The sequence below is a fragment of the Lepisma saccharinum genome, chromosome 7, assembly GCF_977018435.1.
Source record: "Lepisma saccharinum chromosome 7, izLepSacc3.1, whole genome shotgun sequence".
Taxonomy (NCBI): domain Eukaryota; kingdom Metazoa; phylum Arthropoda; class Insecta; order Zygentoma; family Lepismatidae; genus Lepisma; species Lepisma saccharinum.
In genome coordinates, this window is record NC_139235.1 from 22,222,373 (window position 1) to 22,242,137 (window position 19,765).

At 39.4% G+C, this 19,765-nt stretch overlaps 1 protein-coding gene across 4 annotated transcripts in view; it reads right to left on the minus strand.

Moving 5' to 3' along the window:
- Positions 1 to 11,768: 11,768 nt before the first annotated feature.
- crp (transcription factor cropped) overlaps positions 11,769 to 19,765 on the minus strand; it is a 99,625-nt gene continuing 91,628 nt past the window's right edge. For all 4 annotated transcript variants that reach the window (XM_083125070.1, XM_083125072.1, XM_083125073.1 and 1 more), the window contains exons 5-7: positions 19,059 to 19,312; positions 16,622 to 17,037; positions 11,769 to 15,519 (exon numbers count right to left, since the gene is read on the minus strand). In XM_083125070.1, the coding sequence (XP_082981196.1) occupies positions 15,174 to 15,519; positions 16,622 to 17,037; positions 19,059 to 19,312 (1,016 nt within the window). In that variant the 3' untranslated portion in view covers positions 11,769 to 15,173. The remainder of the gene's footprint in view (positions 15,520 to 16,621; positions 17,038 to 19,058; positions 19,313 to 19,765) is intronic.

The window sequence follows — 19,765 nt, forward strand, 5'->3', positions numbered from 1 at the left end:
CCACCACCAGTATGCAAGTGCAAGGTGCTGTTAACAGTTTCCAAAGACATATTTAGATGATTTTCCATGTGTCTTTGGGTCGGTGGATTCTCTTGCATGCCCATTCTGCGAAGTTTCGCCTGCATACTGGTGGTTTGCTTGTGTGCACGGCCGTGTTCTCGTCCCCTTTGCTGGAGAACCGAACGCTGGGGCCATGCAATCCTTATACTTGCCGATCACATTCTTGAATAAAGTCAAACTAACGTCACAATTCTTGCTCTTACACTACTTCCTGATCATTGACACACTGAACTTTGCGTCATAAAAGGCTACAACAAAACCTTCCCAAAAGCAACTGTTTTGGCAGCATTTTCGGCCAAGCGAGAAAATGCAAACACTTGGAAAGTTATACAACGCACTCCTCCCCAAAAGCGGCTCAGTTTTGGCGGGATTTTTGGCCCAGTGAGAAAACACAACCACACTTTTACAGCTCACACACTACACTGACAAACATGCCTGACCAAGGTTGGGTGAGTTCATTCTGAGTGCAGGGCGGGAGGAACGAAATTGGCCAAATGTAGGCGGAACAACCTCTGTATTAGACCAACTATTGTATCTTGTCATTTTTCCAGCTTAGCAATGTTTGTTAGATCTGTTTATGCTCGATAAGCTAATTGGGAATGACCTCCACCTTAAAGTAGAATCTGAGGAACTATCCATTGGAATTCCTTGATTGCATGGAGAAATCATTAGCAGTTTATGTGAAGTCTTGTATTAAGAGTGGCCTGGAGGTTGGCATGAAAAGAGTTTTTCTGCCCCGGCGCGATACAAAGACACCTAGCGACATATCAGGGAACTAGCAATTCTTCTCTGTTGTGTCCTAAACTAGAGGAAGAGCACAGGCCGGGGGGCAGAGGACCTCCCCCCATGGTGGAAAGACTTGCCACCATGTCTCCCCCCTGCCTTCACCACCCCCTCCCCTTCGTGACCGCTGCGAAAGGGCACCACCTGTTTCATTTCATTCTGGTTCCGGCTTCTTTCAAGATTTCTCCACTGGCAATATATTCACTGCAAGGGAAGTGGCCACGGCAAACAGTCAGAACCTTCACAAATGAGATTTGAATTGAATAAATTTTGTTGATTACAGTGGCTGCTATAATTATGTGGAATTTCTCTTTGTGCGGTTGAGATTATAAATCTCAATACACTTTATGTATTACCCATTTTAAAAACAGCTCAAACGTATTTGAAACTTTCTACATGTTATCATTTTGTATCATTATGACAAGTGCTTCCCCTCGAACTAATATTTATTGTTGTTAATTTCCTTTCTCGTTGCACAAATGTTTATTGCTCTTTCCAATTCTAGAAATATTTTTAATGTTATTCGTAATACCTTTAATTTGCTGAGTGATTTTTGTGTTATTTAATATTAAGACCTATTACTGATGATGTCACAGAATAGTGACTCACCTGTATGTATATATCTTGTAAGACCTGATGCTATGGTAATTATGGACTGTGTTTAGTTTTTAGCTTTGGCTCTCGCACCCCTCAGGATAAGTCACGTATCATATCTGGTCATCTTGCTCCGAAATAACTACAAGTATTACGGTCACAATGGCAGTCTTACGGATGACGTCAAGATGGAATGTTTACTGGAATCCGAGCAATTGAAATGTAACACCACCGAGAGTGTAGATACGTTGATTGATTGGTTGACTATTTTTCGTCGCTTTCTGTCACTTTTGGCTAATCACGACATAAAATGGTGATTACATGGAATTGATGAAGGGATACTCGCAAAGAACATCCGTGCCCTGGCAACTTATAATCCCCACCTCCCCATTTCTTTCAATTGATAATACGCACCTCTCCATTACTATCATGAGTGAATATATTTTACAGTATTTTTCAATAGCTGTTAACTCGACATAAATTTTCTTTACTGATTTGAGTTGATTTTTGTTATTTAGCGTCGCTTTCCCGTCACCGCATGATCTTTTCCAGGACGGGGGGTGGGGGGGGGGGGGCAAAGAAGGCAGATTTTCCCCATGATAGTGATGCCCGCTCAAAAAAACATTATTACAGTCTGAAATTATCACGCTCCTTAAACACAATTATAATGAGTAACATAAATTACTGTGATGGAAATTAAATTATCTGTGAAAGATATATATATATATAATTATTATGTGGACATTCATTCTCCCGTAGGGGGGACATGGCCCCTCTTGCCCTCCCTTCCGGACTCCCATGCTTATGAAGGTACATGAACTTTTTTCCTAAAGAGAAAATAAACTGAATAAATAACAAGCAATAGCTCTGTCGTTGACAGCTAGCACTAAGTTCCTCTGCTTCAATGAGAAATGGATATTTCTTGCATGCTTTAGTGTATTAAATTTTATATGTATGTAAAGCAGAGGAAATATACCATCTTGCGTGAATAATATATTGTTAATTTCATACAGCGTTTATCCTCTGCATATGTTTCTAATTATACATTTTCGTAGTTGAAAATTACACGTTTGACACGTCTGTATTTGTATTTTATTTCTGCTTCTGCCACATTTGACAATTAGCGACGAGGAGGATGAATGAAGACACGCACGCACGCACGCACGCACTCACTCTCACTCTCTCTCTCTCTTTTACACTCTAACACACTATGTCCAGGCTGATGCCACGGCTGGAACGTGGAACCTTCCATGGTCAGACCATCGGGCAACTGCTGAGCGCGCTCGGCCACAGTTTCCTTTCTTATAACCTTCAAGTCCCTTTGTGCAGTTCTCATCGTTGAGTTCACAGCAGATATAATGGGCCAAGGTTGATCTGTTTGGTCTATTTTACTTCGCCTTTCTGCCACTTCTTACTATTCGCGAAGATGGGAGGGAATGAGTGATGATATGAAATTGATGAAAGAACACCCCCCCCCCCATGCCCAGACCTGGATTCGATTGATTGGTTTCAAACTGAAATTTCAGTCCAACTAACGATAGTATGATCTTCGAGATGAGCACTATACGTGTTACAAAGTACTCTTAAAAAATCCCCAGTGAATTGGTCAAAATAAATTAACAGAATTCCGAGGAGGGGTCGAGCCGCTGTAAGACCACACCTTACGCCAATATACGAAAGTAAACCCGTGGCGCAACAGCCCGTGAAGGCAAGGGCCTACTCACTCACTCACAAGGGCCGGCCTCACTCACACGCCAATCAGTTACAGGGTGACGTGTGGTCAGCACGACGAACCCCCCAGTCGTTTTTGAAGGTTTCCCCAATTCCTCAACAGGTCCTAAAGACCAGCCATGTCAAACTCAATTCGTGGGTAGGGCCGCACAACGATAATGTCAAAACTATCCGGGTCACACATCTAGAACCCCAACACCTTGAAGTCCAGAACTAAGTGGTTCGACCCAACGGTGCCGGGATTCTAGTGATTATTATTGCAGCATCGATATGTAAATTATATATAGACCTCCCCCCATATTTTTTCATGGTTATAGTATTTTACATGTTATTTCGAGTATAAATTGGTTACAATTGTGCAAAACTTTTTGCAAGAAACTGTGTGCAATTATAGTTTCGTTTCACACAGATTTGACAGTTTTTCTTTAAACAAGCTTCTCAAAAGTCTGCAATAAGTTTTTTGGTGAGCATGAAACTCTTAATGCAGACAACAAATATTTTGTCAGTCATTCTTGATCATTCGGCTCGGCTGTTTCATTAATTTTCATTATGGAAAACAACTTTTCACCAAGGCAAGTGAAACCAAAATTAATAAAATTTCTACAGCAAAATAGCTTATTCGAGGATACTGCTATGGGAGATATGAGAAAAATCAAGGATAACCCACCTCGCGACATTTATTTTTCAATACGAGTTGCACTGCAATTCAATAAGTTCCATTCGAAGGCAGGACTTGCGCACGCATCATCAAAAGAAAAGGGAGAGAGCAGAACAAGAATATTGCCCTTCGCACCCTCTGAAGTCTTGAAACCTGTTTCCAAATTCATCACGTAGTATTTTTACTGTGGACAAATATTCCTGCCATTCCTGGTATTCCTGAGAAGTTGAGAAGGACAAATTATAACTTTATTAAAAAAGTTTAATATAACGGAAGACTGTAACTTTGCAAAAGGGCCTCCACTTCCTTCAAAATATCAGCCCTTGTGTCACGGGGAGGAATCATTCAAGTAGTTTACTGTCATATCGAGATGAGAATCGCATCCGCGAATGAAGGTAGCTAACCGAGCTAGCTCGCAGACGTTCGTAATTTCACATATTGTGAGCGAAAAGGCAACAACACGAACAATTTTTACTTTCAATTGTTCGTTGACTAAGTCACCAATCCTCTCCTCAACTGCATTTCTGATTTTTATATATTTTTTTTATTAGCGTTGCTTTTCTGCCACGTTTGGCTAATGGCGACGATGAGGATGAGTAATGGTATGATGAAATTGATGAAGAGACACATACAAAGAACACCCATGCTCAGGCCAGGATTCGAACCCGGAACCTCTGGTGTCGCAACGGGCTGTGCTAACCACTCTGCCACAGAGGTTGGCAAATTTATTTCGTGATATAGAAATACTTCTGAATGAATAAACTTTATCAGGGTACAAATTTTCTACGCTTTTCACTATTCACTTCACAACAAAAGCAAGCATTTCACTTGAAAAATCTACATTCCTCTTCTATAGTCCTTTTCTTACTCGCACGAAGTTTGGCCAGCCATATGGTTCTCTGAAACTTTAACAGAAACTGACTTTTCTTCCAGGCAAATCCTTGAAAATCAAGAAACAAACTCATAGGCGACAGAAAGTATGCACGCTGCCCTCCCCCAGCTGGCAAGATATTTTCGTACTTCAGAAGTAACATGTCCATCAGCTTTCTTAGTTGACACAACACCTACTCTATAATGGAATGTATACCTGTGTATGGAAAATTGGTCAATGTGTTGAAGTTTGGATGAGTCTGGTCTTGTATCACGAGAAAAGAGAAAATGGGATAACTACAAATGTACAGATAATTTCAAGCATGAAGTGTTAAGTGGGACCAAGGCGGGCCGCATTAACGGATGCTGGGGCCTACATGCGGCCCGCGGGCCGCGAGTTTGACTGGCCGAAATATCAGGAGAAAAGTTGTTATGCTTCTTCCAGGAGACTCGAACCTGCGCGCGTCCCGTAGCTGGAGAGCCCAAAGCATGACGCCTTAGACCGGACGGTCACGATGCAGGACAGCAGGCCCGTAGGCAGAATTTCTCTCTCTGTTTATTTTTGGGGGGGGGTGCTCATCCCTTATCAGCAGCTGCCATCTAAGGGCGAAAAAGTGAGGGAACCCCTGAAGATGAGTTTTTGTTTCCTAATTTTGATTTGGCAAAGGGGAGCTCTCTCACTGCACCAAGCGCCGTCAACCCTATGCCGGTCGTTTGAGTATCTTGAGTTTGAGTTTCTTTAAGTCTCTTTATGTATAGATAGGCTAATCGGGACTGGACCTACATTTATAGTGGGATTGAACCATGGACGTCCGCAGGATTTTTTCCAGGGAGGGGCAAGGAAGGTATTTTTTTCCAGGGGGGGCAAAAAAATCACATTTTCCCCCAAAAGAGTGTTGTTCCCTAAAAAAACATTGCTTAAATTTGAATTTATGGTGTTCATGCAATAATTAACACATATTATTGTGGCTAAAATGAAATTTTATGTGTGAAATACATAATTTTTGGTTCACTTTCATTTTCCAGGGGGGGGGGCCACGGCCCCCCTTGCCCCCCCTTCCGGACGCCCATGGATTGAACTATTCGGCGTCCACCAGGTAGTAAACTCGGGACCTTTTGACATTACGAGGGTCATCTTTACCATTACGCTATAGGGGAGGCAAAAATATCTGAAACTAAGAAGACATTTTGAATGGACATGTAGAATGTAGGAGGCAGGGTTCGCGCTGAAGAGGAAGAAGACGGAATTCTCCCTCCCCTTTCCTAACCTGTACATCTCTAATGTAATTCTCAACCAAGCCAAGAGTCTTGTCTAGTGTTGCCCACGAGACGAGACTTTGGCCTGTCTCGTCTCGTGGAAATGCTGTGAAATGCTGTCTCGTCTCGAAAATATTCGTTTGTCTCGGGACACATGATCAATCTCGTCTCGTCTCGAATTTTTGAAAGCCTGTCCCGTCTCGTCCCGTGGGCAACACTAGTCTTGTCCTTCTACATTTTATGTCACTTTTGTTATTGTTATGGAGAATTCAAATTAATAATTTGTCTTTAAATCTCAAGTAAGCAAGTCAGCCAAAATTATGTTTTTATACTAAATTTTAGATTAATTGAAGATTTGCAAAGAAACAGTAGACCTTTTCATGATCCTTCCACTCCAAAAACAAATGTTTTGTAAGAGTCACATCAAGTTTATGTTTGGAAATAGTGAAGTTCTAGGAACCACACACACATATATGTAAGCAACAACGATAGTAGGCTATTGTAATTTGGAGAGGATGTGATTTGTGAGCGGAACAAGCATGGGAATTTAAGGAAGTTCCTTTGCGAATGAATCACCAATTATGTGTGTGTGTTTGTGTGTACACGTATTTTCTATCTGCACCGTTGACTCACAAAGTACTACATGTGAGGTAAAACTATCGAAATGTAAAAACAGGAAGCGCTACCACCCTCCCCGCCTTTTCTACATTTTATTCAAATCGAACACCAGGCACGTATCGAGATATATATTTCGGAGGGGCGTCCTAACGTAATGTCTCAAAATAATAATATTAATAATGTTAAATTAAAATAAGTATAATTATATTAAATTAATTAATATATTTTTATTACATTAATAGATAAGAAGGCGATATAACAACAGTGATACAGTATAACATTACGTATTCATTATCTAGCTTACGTGTAGGTAAGGTCGGCAAAATTTGTAAATAAATAGAAACTGCCCTGGCAAGGAAATTAATGCCAAATAGATAAAGAATATAATATTTATTTAGTATGAAAAAATGATGTTAGATCCAGTTGACGAAAGCAAAATTCCTGGTAATATTTTGCATGTTATTATAAGTAGTAATAATTCTTGCATAAATCTTCTTTGGTACTGTCATTCAAAGTCGTATTGCTTTCCAATATTTTTGCGGAAATAAACAAATTGCGATTAGACAACAACCTTATTTTCATTACTTAATTGAAGTTATTTTGTGATCTCATTATTTAATTTTTGTACTTGGTAAGTCTTTCGGGGGGAGGTTGGGACTCCTAGACCCCCCTGAATACGTCCTTCGCGGTAGGGATCGAGATAAAGTTACTGTGTCACTGGTTCCAATTCACGGTCAATATGCTCTGCTTCTCTACACTCAAACATACACAAACTCATGGCCTTCCTGCTTTCTTGGTTTCTTGCCTGGGAAAGAGGCAATAAATCAAGCTGTGACAGCTACGGGACTTTCTGACGAGGGGACGGAACCCAGCTGTGCAGAGGATTCAAACACCCGCGCGAACTAGCCCTCCCCGTCACCCTGGGGCAATTTTAGAGCAGAGACATCTAGTGGCCAAGTGGCGAACTATGATGAATGAAATTCGGCTGAAGCGACCGTATCTTTCGCCGTCGATAATACATGACATTTTTAAACAATCATTTTGGGATGTGCAAGTGACTTTTGAAAGAAAAGCCCTCCCTAGCTTAGTCATAAAAGGATTGAGCATTACGTTAGTATGCATCATAATGGCCATTTTCGTTGGTGCTACCCACAAATCCTATAACCATTCTGTGCTTATTTACGTATTTCCTTATTGGAAATTGAAAAAAAGTAATGGAATTTGTGCACATTTAACGAACTGAAATTGCATGAATGTGTCATGTACTCAAAGTTTCATAAACTAAGTTCACATCCACTGCGTGTTTTCCGGCAATTTTTTGTCCTAAAACGTTATATTCAACAAAATGCAAAAAAGCCCATGTTAAATTTAAGCGCTTTCCACGGCGGCCTTCGCCAAACTCCACCTCCCTCTTAACAGTGAGTGAAAAAATTAAAGAAGGAAGTTTTGCAATTCACTTCCTCAGACAAAACTTTCAGTAACATTGGAATGATTTGACATTCGAAAATACTTCCATTTTGTCTCCATTCAATGCATTACAATATTATTTGATGACCTCGAGAAGTCCAGAATTCTATTTCTGGCATCTAAAAATTTCAACATCCAGTCATTATTAGCATACTTGTGCTTTATGTTCAAACATTCTTTGATTGCTGGGAAATAATGATACAATCACTTTTTACAATGCATAGTCATGCTTTTTGGGAGGGACACGTGCACCAATCTCTCCTGCTAAATTCGCCAATGACTATGCATGTACTTTGAGACTTTTTTGGACAAAAGAATTTTTAGTCTCCAGACCTAATAGTCAGACTACAGGGTGAGAAGTCCAGCACCACCCTTTTAAATTGAAAATAGCTTGATGGAAGAATAAACTTCGGATATGGGACACAGCAGATGGGACCAATATTAATCATGGCGGTCATCTTGACCTCCACATCAACCAGTCAACTTATAGTTATGATTTTAACATAGATGTTAAGAAATACAGCAAATTTTAGCGACTTTACAATACAAAAAAAATATATATATTTCCATAGAAACCCATTGCCATCCCATTATGAAATTTTGCACACAAATAGCCAATTGATGTCTTCAAAACATATATTTTTCAAACAATTAAAAGGGGTGCCTTTGATATTTTCAAAAAAACTTTTTCGTTTATAAAAATTTAAAAAATTGAAGCAACAGAATCATGTTTCATTTCCAATTAAAGCTCATTAAAAGAAGAGAATGACACCAATCTGAGTTCTCTAGGTCAAATAGTTTTTGATCCACAGCCGTTTCAAGATTTCAAAATGTCATCAAATTTTGCTATTTTTGCGTCAACAGCTCAAAAACTATAAGCCCAAAAAATCTGAAATTTGAGTTTTCGTCCTCTTGATAAGCACTTTGAATAAACAAAAAAATTAAAAATCTGAATCCTAGATTCAAAAATATTTTTTTTATTGGTTGATTTGAAAAGGAATGACCCACTAAGTTACATAATTTTTGGTGGGAAAAAATATTTTCAAAATGGGTTTGTTTAAAATAGTAACAGTAAATATAGTTTTGTCATTCCAGTATGTCAGATGTATATATATTCCAGAAGTCCTGCACCATCAGCACACTGAGCTCCAAGAGGTGATGTTTGCAAGGGTAGGTGGCACTACCGGTAAAAGCCTGTTTGCAAGCATAGAGGACAGGTTTGTGGGATAAAGTGAAGGCACGCACAGCATGTGTAGCGAGTGTTCCCGCGAAGATAAAGTGGGCACAATGAGTGAGGACCAAATTGCACTTCGTGCAGTGCTACGTTTTTTATGGAAAAAACGACAAACAGCAAAAGCGGAAGAGGAGGAAATTTTTCGTGTGGAGAACGAAGAAGTGGTGAATCGATCGACAGCTTCCCGTTGGTTTAAAAAATTCGCTTCAGGTGATCTACGCCTCGCAGACAAGGCCCGCACGGGTGACCTCCGATGCACATTAACGAGTCTCTGCAGGATGCTGTGAATGCTACACCACAATCCAGCACACGTGTGTTAGCAAGAGTGGTTGGGGCATCCAAATCGAAAGTAAACCGTCGCTTGCATGACATGGATTATACCAATAAACAGCCCCGACAAAGTCCGCACGAGCTGACAGAGGTGCAGGCCCAGTGCAGAGTTGCAATTTGCCAGATATTGCTACAAAACTCGCACGATTTCGTTTTTGGAGGAGAATTCTGAGGAGACGAGAAGTGGGCGTTTCTGAAAACCCTGATACACGTACATAATGGGTGAAAAGAAGGCAGGAGGCCATCGCCCATGTGTGGTGGAATATTGACGGGATTGTCCATTATGAGTTGTTCCAGAAGGTCATGCTGTAACAGGTGAACTGTATTCTGAACAATTACGCCGAGTGTAAGCCATTCTGAACAGGAAATAACCGGCATTAACGAGGAGGAAGAGGTTACTGCTGCAAAATGACAATTCTCCTTGTCACCGGTCTCGAAGAGTGACCAACACACTAGCTGAGCTTGACTGATTTGAGTTGTTACCTCATCCCGCCTATAGTCTGGAAGTTGAACCATCGGATTACGGTTTGTTTCGCTCTCTCTCACATTTACTGTGTGGTCGGCACTTCAATTTATATGCTGAGGTAAATTCTGCCTGTCGTGAGTTTTTCAATTCTAAAGCTGCCACCTGGTATCGCCATCAGATTGAACTGTTGTTGCAGAGATGGGTGAAGGTATTTGAACATGGAGGCCTATACTTTGCTAAATAAAGTCTGTCTTTGTTTCTGATATTCTGTGTTTCATTTTCGCCCTTGTATGGTGCAGGACTTCTGGGACAGCCTGGTACATGAGCAAAGACGACAAATGCATTCTCTGTAGTTGTCAAGAAATGACATTTTAATTACTGCCACATTGTGGTGGTTTGGTTTGAAACCAGCCATCTGCTAAAGGTTAGTGAAACCACGAGGAAAAGATCCGTCGGACAAAAGTATCTGTGTACCTTCCCCTCCCATCAGTTCAACTCAGGCCATAAGGAATCATACTTCACTCTGCCCCTCCCTTCCATGCAGGAGGATGATGCACAGGAGTCTGTGCAAGCTTTCTTGCTTGTGGTTCCACTATAACATGCACAGTCTACAGGTGGTGGACATTGAAACTGAAACACAGGTGAATATGCCACTGGAGGACTTACCTGCTCCACCTGTTGGTCATGCACAGCGTAGCTGGCATTCGAGCACGTAGGTGTGTGCCTGACTGCCAGTCACATTGGCACAGGAGTAGCTGGACTGAAAGTCATATATTGTTTCATGCAGTTGAATGGGGGATATATCAAGAGTTCCAAAGAGGCAGTAACGGAGACTGCAAATATTTGTAGGGTATCAAAGGTAATGGCAGCATACCAGAATAAAGGATGAACCACATCCAGGAGGAGTAACTGTCGGGGGAAGTAGAAGCTGTCTCATCAGGACGTCAGAGTATTGTGTCCAAAAAGCGTAAAACCACTGCTAAATTGATTACACACTTGACTGAACCTGTTTCTACCAGAACCATCTGTCAAGAAATTAATAGGGCCAACATTCATGGCATGAAACTTTTGGGCCACTGGCACCAATGCTAAAAAGCCATTTGGTGCAAGCAGTGCAAATTGTGGACATTAGGTGACCTGAAACATGTGTTCTCGGGCGAGTCCACCCTCACTGTTTTTCTGACATCTGGAAGAGTTTACGTGTGGAGAAGTCCATTCAAAGAATACTAACCAGACAGCTTAGTGTCCAGAGGTGTGGGGTGCAATATCGTGGCAGTCCTTGAGACTATTCATTGTTCTAGAGGGACATGTCACTGCCAAGGACTATAGGGCCAATCTGGAGGACCACCTCCACCCTATGGTGCAAATATTATTCCCAGATGGTGGTGCAGTGTTCCAGGATGATAATGCACCGATACACAATGCTAAACAGGTCACAGAGTGGCTCGATGAGCATGAACGTGAGGTTGAATATTATTGAGCCCTTATGGAGTCTTTTGGAGGAATGGCTTCAAATCCCTCTCACCACTGTGAACGACTGCTATTGGTCCTTTCTCAGACGTGTTGCTGCTGTACAGGCCGCAAAAGGTGGCCCAGCACCATACTAATAAAGGTTAGTGTATGCGTTCAGTTTCAATGTCCACCACCTGTACTTTTAGGCTGAAAACACTATATTACGAGGTATTAAATAATAACACATATTTCTAATTGTTGATTTATTTATGATGCTCAGATGTCTTTACAAGCAATGCAAGAAATGAAAGCCATTAAAAAAAAACATGAAGTGAAGATTGTGAACGCTATGTAGTTTTGTACTTCCCATTATAACTGTCTTAGTATCTAATTGTGTTAACCCAAAGCAGCTGGATAAATGCGAGGTTTAAAACTGCCATCAGACATCTGTTTTTACACTGGAATACAAAAAAAGGAGGAAGCTACAAAACAAATGTGATGAAAACCAATACGAAAAAAAAAGTCTTTGGCTTCCTTGCTTTGAAGAAAGCAAGGACACACTTACACAATAAAAATAAAACAGGATAACAAAAAGTGAAAAAAAAACTGCCACTCTGAAAGAGAATTTCGAAGGGAAAAAAAACATGAACCTCACTTCAAATTTAATGTGGTTACCATGTTATGTATACATATGTATAATATATTGAATTATATATATATATATATATTTATATAAATACACATATTTTGGGCAGAAAAACTTTTTTTTTGAGAATTGGATTACAGAAGAAACTTTCAGGTTTGGATACATTTTCTTTTCTCTTCGTTTCTACTTTCTAGATTAGAGTTTTGCATACTGAGTTTACCAATTCATGAAAAAAGTTGGAGCTCGTATTTACAGCCAGTACATCTCTGCCAAAATTAATGTTACTTTCAAATAGGCAAATGTCTCCATTTTTCCACCACAAAGTATTGTTAGTTTTTTGGTGTAATCAGAATGATCAAATTCATTACAATTTTGATGGGTTTTTTTAACAGCAAAGTTTGCAACATTGATTATGGCAGAGCTCCTGGCAACTATAACATTTCTACAAAGTCTATGAACATACAAAAAAAACTATATTTGCGTAAAACAAGATACTTCAATGTGAAGGTAGCAGCAGTCAAGCTGACAATTTTTTTTCTCAGTAGACGCTTTACAGCATTTAGTTTTTTATATACTTTTAAAAATTCAATCTGAACTAACGCCCATTGTAGAATTAGAATTACTAATTCTAATGCTGGCAGCTTGAGCAACATACCATTGATGTAAATCACAGCTAAAACTTGAAGACGAACCAATTGATTTGGGCATCAAAAGATGCAGACCAAAAAAAAATAAAGTATATAAATGTCTGTATTTCCATTACCCAACTGTACTGTATGAAAAACTGGTTTTTATTGAATACTCATCAATGCACCACCACTTAAAAAGAAAACCGAGAAACACACATCCCGAGCTAGAAATTTCCTTATGCAACAATAAAATATTAAAAAAAAAAAGTTTCCGGAGATAGGAGAAGTGTTGTCGACATACACAGTGAAAAACACTCAAGAAATAATAATAAAAACAACCTTGGAACAGGTGACCATATAGTGGTACCCTTCTTGCAGGAACACCAACAATAGCAACACAATCTGTGATCTTGTTTTCTGAATTATTTTCTTTAAAAATACAAAAACAATTACAAATGAACGTTTTTTTTGCCAAGTCAACACACAGGTACAAATGGAAGATAAGATCCTTGCCCCCTTTTTCTTTTTCAAAAAATTTCTTCAGAAATTGCCAACAGTAGCACAATAAGCACTGTTCATCTGAACCATATATATTAAATATTGTGAAAATTGATCTTAATGCAATGAACTTTATTTAAAAAACATCCTTTTATTACAAAAAGCGTGATGAATGTTCCACTTTTACATGGAAATGCTTCAATATTTATTTTTGTACACAAAGAAGCTCAGACATGGATTAAAAAAAATGAACATGCACACACCTGTTCGATTTGGAATGTAGTAGATAAATAGGAAACAAATTCAGTCTACTATTGTACTGAAGGTAGGTACTACACTAAATACTAGTTTATCTGAAACAATCTTTAGTAAATTTTATAAAACTTAAAGTCAGGGATTGTACATGTAAAATATACCGTAATTTCAATATTATTATTCTATTTTGTCACATTCCTGTAAAGTTTTTGATGTACAGTAAATATTTAATACAATATACTCTGGATTGTTGGAAATTTCATTTATCGGAAAATGATAAATGAGTTCTTAGTCTACTTGTAAATAAAATAATACTATTTTTCTCGCACAATGATCTTCATTTCATGAAATGCAATGATTTTTAAAGTTGGGTGGGGGAAAAGTATGGTTCAGAATGAACAAAGCCCATTGCTATGTGCCTCATTGTTGGTCTAGAACTAATATGAACATTCCTACCTATCTAGCTCCAACTTACGTGCTGGATTCATGGATTTGGTCTACGGTAATCTCAGTCTTCATAGAACAGATTCTTCTGCTTGCTATCATGAAAGGCAGTCAGCTAGAATAAGGACGTAACAACTCCTCACCTACTTTTTTTCTTAATGTTCATACAGTATAACATCTGCAGACTTATTCCGACTCCTATTCTTACCACTGCCTCTCAATTAACACTGAATCTAGTAATACCTGCTTGTATTTTCTACAATGATACAATCCTGCTACAATACACGTTCCAGAAACCATCGGCAGACAGTTTGGTGCATGTGACGCAGGGTACTACTTTTTTATCTTCAATTAAAAAGAAAAAAAAAAGGAATTCTGAAGTTCATGAATATCTTCCTTTTTTCTTAACGTTATCAGTACTGTCCCTAGAGGGAACTTTTTTTAACACCCCCATGGACACATTCGACCGCCATGGGGCATGCACATGCATTCTCTTTCCTCAAGCATTCAAAAGAGGTTTCATCTCTTCGTCCGCCACGTAGGCGTACTGTAGAAGAAAACGCATAACCAGAAAGGAGAGATGACATTACATGAATTTGCCAGCCCGCTAACACTTCAGCGCTCATGCACACATCCACAATACATACACATACTTGCATTCACACGTCACATATATGAATAAGACAGCACGAAAAGAAGTGAACATAAGGCCAACTCTATAAATCTTAAACAGCATGAACCATGATGTGTGTACGTACAGACACACACATACCTTCATGCTTAAGCTGTTTTGTTTTTCTGTTCAGAATCCGTATTTACAAATAATCGAAACACACATATACTTCACTTTAAAGAAACATTCTTTCTACTTCATGTTTACATACAAAATAATAATAATAATGATTCGAGGAAGGGAATGAACACATGCTCGCTCCCTTTTTTCCACTAAGCATGATGATGGAGCACTACGAAAAAAAAATGTGGAAAATTTTCAAAAGGAACAAAAGAACGAAGGAAGAAAGTGAGAACAAGATATGATGCAAAAAATGAGTTGACGTGACAACTTATTTTCTTACAGACTTATTTTTTTATATATAAATTTGAGCCAGCTGCCCAATTAGTCCGTACACACGGTGACTATTTTTCATTTTTCTTTTCAACGCGATTTAGTCCAAGTCTGTTCATGAGTGCTTCACTACTATCACTCCCGGTCGCACCTGCTGTTGCTGCTGTAATGAGGAAGTGAGTGCGATGTGACTCTGGTTCGACGCCACCATGGGTGCCGTGGAAGTTGACAACGCCCTGTACCCCAAGTCGATTGGGTTCACTTCCACCTTCAGTAGACTCGTCGTTCCAAGCTGCTGGTGTGGCGGCGTGGTGCAAGTTACCCGGCTGGCAGTGGTCGTCAGAGCCAGGGGAGCATCCTGAGGGTGTGTGTGAGGTGGGTCATCATTCAAGAAGTGGTCTCCTTCGAGGTGTCTGATAGCTTCCACAATTGTGTCCAAGTTTTTGCTGGCCAGGTAGGGCCTGGAAAGAAATGATACATGGAGATAAGATTTTGTGTCATACCTTCCCCAAATGCATAAACCCAGATGAACCACAATAGGCCCTTCCTAATAAATAATCCAATGGAAAAGATAAACTTATATATATGCGGGGAAGAAAGAAAAAAGAAAGTTTTGTTTTTCAAGTCCTCCCAGTACTGGCAGGTTTGCTACAGCGACAATTTTTTCTCTATGAAAAACAGGCAAAATTAATCAGAGCTACTGAAAATAGCATGATTTATTTATAAATATTTCCTTTTTATCATCAGCTGACACTATTTAGTAAAACTAAATACAGTGGAACTCCAATTTTACATTCCTGGAATTTACCTTTTCCTACATTTTAAGTTTTTTTCAGCCTAGTCCCCTAAAGAATGTAAAATCAAGGTTCCACTGTGGATGGTGCAACGAACCTTCTAATGCACAGAATCTACCTGCATCTAAAACATATGGCTATACTTTTCAGATGTATAGAGTGGGACAACCTCTGGATGGTAAAGGTAAAGTGTTCCCCTGTGCTTAGCACCACGCCATGAAGGCGTATGGATGGAGAATTTAGATTTTCACAAGGACAATGACTTAAATTGGAAATCACATCGAATATCCTTGAACAACTTTCGCAGCATTGAGGCAGATAAACATGATACTGACTAGGGAAAACAATCCTGAGTAGATTCACTAATCCCAAGATTTTGGGATGCTGATCTTCGTTGCTGACAAATAATTTATCCCCTTTCGACTATCGCACGTGGCTGCAAACTAGACTTGATATGTGCTAAAAGCTGTAATGCACAACCAATTTGTATGCTGCCACAGACTCGGCAACGAAAATCTTGAAACTCCTCACAAGCTATACACTGCGTCAAGATGTAGGCATGCCAACAGAATGGAAAGGGAGAAAAGAAAGCAAGCTCTGCAGTGAGTTGACAGCCGTTACACTAGTCAATGTGCAATAATATACTTATCACAAATACATCTGTATCACCAATAACTGGCAAATTAAAATAACTACATAAAATTTTGAAATGTTCCAAAAGCAGATAAAGTAAATGCAACACTTTTGGGATAAAAAAAAGAAAACATACCTTAACTGAGGATTAGCGTCTTCGTTCGCTGTGGCCGTATGTTGGGTCGGCGACGGAATCCTGGGTGCTGGTTCGACTTCCACTTTTGGTTCCGCCTTGATGGCCGCCTCCAGGACGCTCGGTAGGCGTTCGGAGATGATGATGGGAGATTGGCTTCTCTCGGGCATCACGATTGGTGCAGGACTCGTGCTAACGCTGATCGTCTCCATCACGGGCGAAGGGATGGGGCTCACGTGTAGGGGTGGAGAAGGGTGCATGGGCGCTGCGGCGACCAAGGTTGTGACTGCAGGCATCACTTTCAGGCCTTCCTGTTTTACAAACGCTTCCTGCTTCAGGTATCCCTCCTGCTTGACGAAGCTCTCTGGTTGTGACTTTGGGACTGGCTGTTCGCGGCGTGTGTGTTCAATGACTGGTTGCTGTGCAAAATGAGAGAAGAGGAGGAGTTAATTCACAAAACAAAGATATATTTAGGCACTGCTGAACATTTGGCATGTTTAATCAGAGTTTTTTAAAAAATTCTCTCCTATTGAAAAATTGCTACACTATTCCAAAAAATTCCCTCTAAAGCATTCAAGTCCTTGTGTCATTTGCATTTGGTATTGTTTAGATATCCATAATAGCTGCATGAAGCATCACAAATATATGGTCAATAGCACAAGCACACAAAGATTCACTCCGATGATCTAGAAGGAATTTACAGTTTAAAAAACTTTCTCCTGTGACATGTCGAAGGTTCAGCGGTGCCTTGACGAGATCATTATAGTCTTACAATTATAGAGAACCATTCAGAGTTAGTGATCAACATTTACATAACACATTTGACCTGTAGTATGCCTCTTTTGAAATCTTTTTAATGTATTACTCAGTTTGGCCCTCACCTCATTTAACATATCCAAGATGAAAGCGTACATATGGTGCTTATTGTCTAGATCATATATATATGGTGCTTCTCTGAGATAGATCATTTCTTCCTTTCTTTTTCTTGAACTGTTTTGATTCAATACCAGGAATAACATCCCTACGACTGCACATTTTCCCCAGCTTCGGATAATGAGACAAAGCTAATCAAGAAGAAGAAGAAAAAGAAGTGAGACTACATGGTAGTACAAAAGATGTTTGTCTCCTCTCCATGTCTCGAAATGTTTTGAGATGTACAATGCACAAATATCATTTGTGCCTCTATGCTTTTGTACTCCATACTTTCTACCTACTGTGTAAATGAGGTCATGACTTCGAAATATCAAACTTTTCTTCAATTGTGGTAAGTGTTTACTGTCTCCTACGCCATTTTTGTTTATCCGCTCTTCTGGCACTCTATCTATATTTTGAAATACCATGTTTTCTAAGAATGTACATTCTCATTTAATGCAAAATTTGATAACAAAGTGTACATTAATTTAATTTCTAATTAGATGAAGCATGGTGACAACAACTTGGGAGGTGAATAGGTTAAGTTCTAGGTACTGAGAAAGACAGAAAAAGGGAAAGGAACTCGTAATGCTAAATTTCTGCAAGAAATGTTATGTATTTGCTACAAGAAACGAACCATACAATTGGTTGATTGATTTTACTTCAGTTTTCTGCCACTTTTGGCAAATTGTGAAGGTAAGGATGAGTGATGCAGGTTGGGTACTCTAGGAACATAATAAAATTCAAGTCTAATTCCCGGTTTTCAAGACGAACTTTCCAAAAATTCAAGGGTATACAAGAAGATGTTTTCTCTATTTCAACCTTACGTATTACTTCCTCTCACCATCCACACAAATATATTAACAATACAAAGAGTCCATGTGATTAAAACTTATCCAAAAAGTCTAATTCAATTAAATGGTTTATATACATTTAAAATAATTTAAGGTGCATAATTTACATTTGCTATTTCACATACCCCAAACACAAGTCACAAATGTTACGGGATATATACTATCTATGAAAATGTTAGAATTGTATGAGAATTTCGAACTCAAATTGCAGAAGTCTTTATTTTTTCCTTCCTCGATAAAAAATAAAAGGTAAACAGTGAAAATTTGCCTCAGGGCATTTATAAATTAGTATAAATTGAATGGAATTTGGATTAATAAAAATTCAAGCAGAATTCACGCATAATTCCCAGAAACAAAAATTCACCAGAATTCCCTGGGAGTAGCCACCCTGCGATGATATTGATGAAGCGAGACAAAGAATACCAATGCCCAGACAGGGGTTTGAACCTAGGACTCCTTGCATTGTAGCATGCTGCCACGGGGGTTAGCATGGACAACCAACCGTTCATTTTTCACACACACAAAAATAAAAATAAATAAAGTACATGTGACAATATACATTTAATTTCCTACCCAAAATTTCAAGGCGTTCTGTCCTGAAAAATCAAGAGGTGAAAATCAAAATGTGGGCTACTAGAGAGAGACTAACATTTTAACATGTTTCCTCCCCTTACCTCATTATGTGGGTGATGCTGGTACTGCAGCTGAACTTGCTGCGTGATTTCGCGGATCCTCTCTGGGTAAAGTTGAGCCTCCAAGTTTCGGACTTGGTCTTCCAGTCGCATCCGCAGTCTTCGCTCACGGTCCAACTGCACGCGGAGCTCTATCATCTCGCGGCGAAGGAGTTCTGGGCCGTGGTCTTCAAGGGGCTCTGGGGACATGCTGCCAATGCCCTCATCCGAAGATTCATTCACACACACAACCACACCTGAGGAAGTAAAAACACATTTTCATGGTTAATAAGCACCGAAGAGATGAGGACCAGCAGCATTTAAGTACTAATAATATTAATATGGAAAACAACATAATTATAATAACACTCTATTTCAATCAGTTTTATACACAGCGCTTCTTTTTTCTGGGGAGAAAAGTTCCGGTACCATTGAAAAGGCAGTTAATTTGCTACGTGATACACAGTTACAGTTAACTGAAAGTAGCACTAATACAGGCAAATTTACATTGGATTTTGATTTTGATTTGATTTAGTTTATTTTACTTCGCGTTTTGTGCCTCTTGGCTAATTTGCGAAGATGGGGATGAGTGATGAAATTGATGAATGGACATTCACAAACAACCAAGCCCGACCGGGACCCTTGGAAATTTACATTGGAACTAGCCCATCTACCCTTGGATGAATTCTTTTGTCCAAAAATTTGCATCA